The sequence below is a fragment of the Enhydra lutris genome, unplaced genomic scaffold, assembly GCF_002288905.1.
Source record: "Enhydra lutris kenyoni isolate GAN:26980312 unplaced genomic scaffold, ASM228890v2 scaffoldscaffold45, whole genome shotgun sequence".
Taxonomy (NCBI): domain Eukaryota; kingdom Metazoa; phylum Chordata; class Mammalia; order Carnivora; family Mustelidae; genus Enhydra; species Enhydra lutris.
In genome coordinates, this window is record NW_019154129.1 from 13669000 (window position 1) to 13676934 (window position 7935).

At 59.6% G+C, this 7935-nt stretch overlaps 1 protein-coding gene across 2 annotated transcripts; it reads left to right on the top strand.

Annotated features, from left to right (window-relative positions):
• Positions 1-5885: 5885 nt before the first annotated feature.
• On the top strand, positions 5886-7896 carry LOC111156242 (zymogen granule protein 16B). Of its 2 annotated transcripts, XM_022516999.1 has the most exons (4): positions 5886-5970; positions 6060-6142; positions 6381-6480; positions 7466-7896. In XM_022516999.1, the coding sequence occupies exons 2-4, from the start codon at positions 6088-6090 to the stop codon at positions 7812-7814; spliced, it is 504 nt and encodes a 167-aa protein (XP_022372707.1). In that variant the 5' UTR covers positions 5886-5970; positions 6060-6087; the 3' UTR covers positions 7815-7896. The 2 variants fall into 2 exon arrangements, with proteins under 2 accessions (XP_022372707.1, XP_022372706.1); XM_022516998.1 differs by lacking the exon at positions 5886-5970 and having other exon boundaries at positions 5991-6142.
• Positions 7897-7935: the final 39 nt, after the last annotated feature.

The window sequence follows — 7935 nt, forward strand, 5'->3', positions numbered from 1 at the left end:
GCTGATGAAGGGGACCTCCCGCCTGCCCTTCCCCAGGGAGGCCCCTGCGGCAGGGAACAGAACGGAGCCCAAGGATGTCAACGTCCTAATCTCCGGAGACTGAGTGTGTCACTCTAGGTGGCAAAAGACACTCTGCAGACATGGCTGAGCCAGCGGTGTGACATGGGGAGATTGTCTTGGATTGCCCCGGTGGGACCGGTGTCATCACTGGGGGCCTGAAACCTGAAATTCCTGGGAGGAATCGGAAGAAGCAGTTCCTAGAAGTGGCGCCCGAGGACGAGGCCGGATGAGGCAGCGGACGCAAGAAAGAATAAATAAGAGATGCCAAAACGGCAGAAATACGGTGTTGATGTCCCATTTCTACTGGAAAGAAGAGGGGGGAAAAGGCAGTCAGGGGCATTAGGGGTGAGGGCAGCAAACCCAAGAGCCAAAATTAGCCAGCATTCCCCAAACTGACCTGATCATGAAACCCTCGTCTTGGGGGGAATTTCACAAGAGACCTGTAAGACGCTGCCCCCCGTCTCCAGGGCCAAGCTGGGTCCTGGCAGTCCCCTGGGTCCCTCCCTCTCCTAGGAGCCCCTGATCGGATACCCTCCATCTCCTGGGGTGGATTTTCCTTCCGTAAACTCTCGGGGCTTCCAGCACCTGTCTCTGCCATGTGCGCCCTCTGACACAAGGGGGCACTGCTGAGCTGGAGCTGCACAGGGGCTCTTCTAGAAGGCAGGCCAGGGCTCTGGGGCTTGGTCCCCCGCGGCCTGTTTGCTAAATAAGCAGGTAGCTGAACATGCAGGTGACTTGGGGGCCTGAAGCAATGTTTCTGTCCCCATACTTATTTGTATGGGATGAGGACCCCGCCCCCGCCCCATGCGTCCCCATTGCCATTAGCCCCGTTCTGTGTCTGCGGGATCCCTTCCCTCCACCCTCAGGAGGTGTCTCCCTTCCAGAGTCCGAGGCCAGGTACAGAGCCAGGCACCCACGGAGCAGGCTGCGCTCCTTCACATGTGAGAAGCGGACGGTCACCTGGAGACTCTGCACGTACCCTGCGTGGGGGACAGACCTGCTTGCAATGTCCAAATACCCTCAAGATGGTGATTCTAAAATCAACGCATCCTCCTTAGGACATACAAGTCCACAAAAGGAGCATAGAGAAGAAACCCTTCAAGATCACCAGAACCGAGGGGTGCCTGGGGGGCTCAGTGGGTTAAGCCTCTGCCTTCGGCTCAGGTCAGGATCTCAGGGTCCTGGGATCGAGCCCCGTGTTGGGCTCTCTGCTCAGCGGGGAGCCTGCATCCCCTCCTCTCTCTCTGCCTGCCTCTCTGCCTCCTTGTGATCTCTCTCTGTCAAATAAATAAATAAAATCTTTAAAAAAAAAAAAAAAAGATCACCAGAACCGAACTTTGAACTAATCTCTTCATGTTGGACATCTGGGTTGTTGACCAACGTCTGAGGCACCTGCGCGGCTCCATCAGCTAAGCGTCTGGCTGGATCTCAGCTCAGGTCTTGATCTCAGGGTCGTGGGTTCCAGCTTCGAGCTTGCTCCACACTGGGCGTACAGCCTACTAAAAAACAACAAAACACGACATCTTCGGGGAAATTTTTATAAATCTCAGCACCTGCTCCTAAGCATTCCTTTGGCTAACGTGTCTACAGGCGCGGTGCTTCCGTCAAATGGACTTCGTGTCTTCAAAGGACTTTAAACAAGGAGGAGGACGCCATGGCTCTCCTCCAACAAAGGAAGAGGGTCCCACCTCCCAGCCTGTTTTGACCCTGAGGGCATCCACTTTCATATCCTTTGTAAACTTATAGGTTAAAAAAACACTTCTCAGGGGCATGGGTGGCTCAGCAGGTTAAGCCTCTGCCTCCGGCTTGGGCCATGATCCCAGGGTTCTGGGATCGAGCCACGCACTGATGTTTCTGGTTCAGCCGGGAGCCTGCTTCTCCCTCTCCCTCTGCCTGCAACTCCCCCTGCTTGTGCTCTCTTGCTGTCAAATTAATAAAATCTTAAAAAAAAAAAAAAGAGCTTCTCAGCTTGTAAAAGTGGTAATCTAACCATAACAACAAAAAAGTCAAAGCAGTAAAAAACAAAAACAAAAACAAACAAAAAAGGACAGGGAAGGGAGAGATATCCTAAATGCCCTCATGTGGAAGTAAGCATAGTTGCTTGGACATTGCTGTCCATTGCTTGGACATTGGAGTCTGTTTGGGCAGGCAGGTTCAAGGGCAGACAGGTGGAAGGATGGGGTACAGTGTGCGTCAGGGTGGGGTCCCGGACCCCAAGACCTCTGAACTCAAGGAAACGAGGAGACGTTTACAAAGGGAATCCTACTCTAAGTGTTGGACCCCTGCTACGGGGCAGGCCTCTCAAAGCAGAGAGGCAGATGGGTTTGAGACGATGAGGGTGGGGGCCGCAGTGGGCCTGGGGGAGGGGTTCTGGCCATCTGGAGGTGGGATGCACTGGCTCTGGAGTTCGGGAGAGGCTCCCAGCCAAGCCTCAGGCTGGCTGGGTAGTGTCCTGTGATGGGTTAGATCGTGGTCCCCCCAAAAGGATATGTCCACCCAGTAGAACCTCTGATGGGACCTTATTTGGAAAAGGGGTCTTCACAGATGTAATTAAGGTAGGGATCCCGAGACACTCCTGGATAGAATGGGCCATGAATGCAACACCAGCCGTCCTTACGGAAGATGGGAAAAGAAGCCACAGACACGGGGAGCAGCGCAGGTGAGGGAGGAGGAGAGACTGCAGGGGTGTAGCTATGAGCAGAGAAGCACCCAGGCCAGCAGGCAGCCAGCAGAGATTAGAAGAAGCAAGGGATGTTGTCCTTCAGAGATTTTGGGCTGAATAAGGATTTACTGAGAGAGTGAGCACGAGCAGAGAGCAGAGCAGAGGGAGAGGGAGAAGCAGGCTCCCCGCTGAGCGCAGAGTTCGCCCTGGGGCCCTGCGCAGGGCTAGACCCCAGGACCCCAAGATCATGACCTGGGCCTAAGTCAGACGCTCAACCGGCTGTGCCACCCAGGCGCCCCATGGAATTTGAACCGCGTAAAAGATTAGACAAAATGTGTGGTTTTCCAAAATAGGAGTTGCATTTCTCTGGGGAGAAGCAGAAAAAATGCTTAGCTTAGAGCGGGGCATCGGTGAGAACCGGAGGCTTTCTTGTCTGCTGTGCTGCAGGCTGCAGGGCACAGAGGGGCCTCCCCAGTCCCCACATCCAGACGGGAGGGTGACCGGGTCCAGCCCCTCTCCTCTGCTGGGAGAAGGCCGCATTGTTTCGCTCCTGGCAGCGAGGTCTGAGCGAGTGCTTGGTGGGGATTATGGCCTCGCAAATCCCCTCGTGGGGAGCTCTTGCCCTGAGGGCCAAAGGGTCTGTGTTGAGCCTCCCCAGGGCCAGTGCTGCGCCACGGGGGATGAGGGGCCCCTCAGCCGGTGTGCATGTGTGCGTACGTGCAGGTCCTGTGCAAGGCCCTGTGTGTGGACAAAGCCGGGCAGGCGTGTGAGCTTGAGGGTGTGTCCGAGTGTGACCGCATGTGTGTGCATGTGAGTCCTGCCCTCTGAAAATGTCCCTTGTGTGTGCTTTTTGGCACGTCCTGGCACCCCTGTCATCTAGGCAGCGACTGGCTCTTCTAGTCAACCCCCTAGGCAGTGCTCCCCTGAGTTCTACTCCCCAGTAGGATCCCCAGAGTTCTACCTCCCAGGCAGCGCTCCCCGGGGTTCTACCGCCCCAGTCAGTGATCCCGGGGTTCTACCCCCCAGGTACTGCTCCCCAGGGCCTTCCCCCGCCCCCCAGGCAGTGCTCCCTGGGGTTCCGGTTCTCACAGATTCTCCTGGGCACAAGCCCAGCCAGCCTGGCACTAGGAAGAAGGCACCTGAGTTGGCAGCGACAACCACAAAAGCACCCAGTGATTGAGTGGGGTGAGAAACAGAGCCCCCTTTGTGCAACCCCCATCCCCTCCTCCCAAGCCACGTCTGCCAAGGTCCTGGGCCTCCGCCACCTCCACTGCCTACGCCCCACAGGAGGCTCTGGGGCCTCAGGAGGGGATTGGCTGCCCCTGCCCCTTCCCTCAGTGGGCCCGAGGGCCTCTGGGAGGGGGCGAGGAGCATGGGGGCCAGGTGGGGAGCCCCTGGCTTTCAACGTGAGTCAGCGGGGGATGGCTGAGCCATAAGGGGCCTCTGCAGAGAGACCAGCGCAGGCCCAGAAGGAAGGGTCCTGTCCAAAGCAGCCCTCGCTCTCCCCACGGGGGGCTGGCTGGGAGATGCTGTGGACGGGACCGCCTCTCTTCCAGACTGGGGACCAGCGAGGCAGCAGGATCACTGACTTTGTGGGTAAAGGGCCAGAGGACACACGTGGCAGGTTTTCTGGGTCACAGAGTGTCACAGTGGCCCAGCTCTGTGGGGAGACAGCAGCCCCAGACGACAAGCCCGTGAATGGGCTTGGCTGTGTGCCTGGAAAACTTTCTTTGGACCGTGCCAGTGGAGTTTCACTGGCCTTTCATGTGTCACAAAGTGCTATTCTTTTGAATTGTCTCTAACCTTCGAAAACTAAGAAGTGTTCTTAGCTCTTGGGCTGTGCAGATGCGGGTGGGAAGTGGGATGTGGCCGTGGGCCGTGGTTTGCTAACCCCTGGCTGGGTACCTCGGAGGCACATAGGGAGTGGAGGTCCCATAAGACAGGGCCTCCACGCCGGCCCCAGTCCCCCAACACGGGCATCCGGGTGAGAGCAGGAGGGGGCCGCGCTTCCAGACTGGGTCTGTGCACCCACTTCTTGTGACCTGATGGGACCTTCCCGAACACCCAGTCTGTGCTGAGCCTGGCTCCCGGCCCAGGCCACGCAGCTCTCCTTCCTTGAGCCCACGGAGTGCTCCCCTGCACTGCCAACACCATCATTTATGTGTCCGGTCACCAAACGGACAAGCGTGTTGTTTCTGATCTTTAGCGATTTCGGAGGACATGGCCCAGGCGACCTTGCCCACCTGGCAGCACAGATGAGTCCAGGATGGCCGGGCCCTTGCAGGAGAAGGCCCCCCGAATTCTCATAATGCCCACGAGGAGGCTGTACCGCAGCCCACAGACAGCAGATGACCTGATCGTGTTGGGGTGGTGGGAGCTCCCGGCAGCAACCCCACACGCAGGGAAGCCAAGATCTGGATCCAGTCTGGCTCCAGCGGCGGCGCTGGCAGGAGCCTCAGACCCGCAGCCCTCGACAAGTGGCCCGTTACCTCCCAGATATGTCTGACCCTTAAGCCTGACCTCAGGAGCGCCCAGGGGCACTGGCCTAGAGAATTGCCCTCTCCCCAATCCTCTGCACCTGGGTCATCCCAAGGCCTGTTGTGGCCAGCCTGTCCCGGAGCCATCTGCTCCGGGCACAAAGGAAAGACCGTCACTGTCTTCCAAGTGACACACCATGGTGGGACCAGCCTCTGGGGTCTCTTTTACCTGGAACTGGGCACAAGGTCCAGCTCTCTCTGACGGTCCAGGGGCAGCTGGGCCTGAGCTCCTGGAAGCCCACGAGACCCCAAGCTCCACAAAGGCCTGAACGAGGTCCTGGGGCCGATTCTGCACAAGGCAGGAGTCCCAGTGGGCACCCAACTGCAGCTCCCCACGGGGTGCAGACCTGTCCGGCCAAGCTGGTGGGGGGGGTCTCAGCAACCCCCCACTTAAAGTGCCGTTCTAGTCCAGGTGCTGAGGAGGGAGGCCCGGAGGTGGCAGAGAAACGCTCGTCACTGTCCCATTTTGTTTGTGTAGACCATGAAGCCAAGATAATAAACACAGCGTGTCCGGGAGCCTCCCCCAGGACGGCTCTGGGATTTCCCCAGGAAGAGCCCTCACCGCCATTCCTTCCTGCTCCCCCCGTGGCCCTCACTCCTTCCTTCTGGATGGGGGCCCACGGGGATGGGGTGGGTATAAAGGGCCGGGTGGAGAGTGCCCAGACACAAGGCATTGTGCCACCAGGACTGGGCGACAAGACTCACGGTCAGGTATGATGGCCCTCCCCTCCCACGATGGAGCCTGGCGAGGTCCGACGGGGGCCCCCCTCAGAGGCAGGGGCCTGTCCTCTTCCCTCCAGGAGCCTTGGGACTCACCATCCAGAGGCCATGCTGTTGGGGCTGACTCTCGGCCTCCTGTGGAGCGCCACCTGCTGGGCAGAGCGTAAGTCTCACTGGGTCTGACCCCCCAGCTTGCCGTCCCCCACCCCCCTGGGGGGCATCCTCACCCCTGCCCCAGCCCGCTCCCGGGGGCCCATGCTCACCCTTTGCCACAAACCAGTGACTCCAGTCCCAGGGCCTCGCGGCTGTCTGGAGGGCTGTGTCCAGCTCGGGGCAGGGACATGCTCCCGGTCAGCCTGTGGTGCCCTTCTCTTCCCCTGCTGGTCACCTCGTCCATCTAGAGATGTATGGGGTCGGAGGAGGCACATATTTCAGCACCTCCAGTGACTGTGATATCACCGGAGTCCGGGTGGCCGTGGATCTCATTGGCCTAGTGAAGAGGTGAGTAGGGCGGAGCCCCATCGCCACGGCCTTAGCAGCCGGCGGAGGAGGCTTCGCACCTCGTCCCTGTGTGCCTACAGGGGGCTCGGGATGACCCTGGGAGTTGCGGAGCAGACAGCCACCAGCTCCCTGCTTGTCCCTGTTAGGCGCCCCCTCCCCCGCAAGTCAGCCCCTCCCGTAGTCTGCAATGCAAGTCCCTCGGGCTTCCTGGGCTGATCTAAAAAGAGGGGGAGATGATGCTCCTCCCTCCTTTCTCCCTTCAACCCCAAACAGCCTCTCAGTCCGAGAGGCTCAAGATACTCTGCTCCAGATGCCCAATGGGGAGCCCGAGGGCGGTCTGTCCAGGGGAGGGTGGGAGGAAAGGCAGGGACGTCAGAAAGGACACTGGCGGAACACAAGTCAGCAGAAATGTGTGAAGGCCCAGAGCTGGTCTCTGCCCTAACCTTGCTCCAGGCCCGGGCGGATCCGTGGTCTGCACACCCAGGGTCCTGGCAAGAGCAGCGGGCGTCAGAGTGGGGCCATCGGGAGGAGGCGTGTGGAGGGAACGGGGAGGCCCGAGGGGCAGAGCTAGTGGGACTCCCCCAGGTGACTACGGGCGTCGCCTGCTTCTCAGGCCGGGGACCTGGTCTAGTCAGTAACTGGGGCTCAAAGTCCAAGCTGGGTCTGGGGACAGCTCCCCACTGTGTGCAGTGACAGCAGCTGGCACCGCCCGAGGGGTCCCTGATGAATGATCTCGCTGACTGCCCCCCAAACCACTTTCAGATAAGGAAACCGAGGCCCAGAGAGGCTGGGTGACCAGCCCAAGCCCACAGGGCCCAAAAGCATCAGAGCAGGGGTGTGAGGGCGACAGCTCTGTCCGCGGGCTGGGGATGTTTACCAGCAGTGAGGGACTGCTGTCCTCGCAAGGGGACGGAGTGCCCGGGGAGTGGGGGGCCGGCCCGGCTCTGGCCTCCAGCTCCCCCCCGCCCCCCGCCCCCTCTCCCAGCATCCAGGTGCGATGTGGCGACTCCTGGGGCCGGGTGTTTGGCGCCTCAGGTGGGACGACCCAGGAGTTCCTCCTGCAGCGGGGAGAACACATCAATACCATCTTCGGCTCCCACAGGGTGTTTATCCGGTCCCTGCTCATATCCACAGACTGGGGGCGCTACGCCACGTTTGGGCGGGAAAGTGGCAACACCTTCTTGGCTGGTGGTGGTGGGAAGGTGCTCACAGGAATCTGTGGTCAGCATAAGATTTTAGGCCTTTCAGGCCTCTGCTTTCGCTGGGACTACCCTCCCGAGGAGGAGGAGGAGGAGACCACTGCACCACCCCCTACCTCGACTGAATGCAAGTAGGGCTCGGGGTTAGCCAAGGGGGCTGAGGGGAGCTGAGTCGACCTCAGCTGGAATCCGGCAATAAATAATGCTTCTGCAAGAACAGCGGCTCCACGTGTGGTCCTTGGGTCCGGGGTGTGAC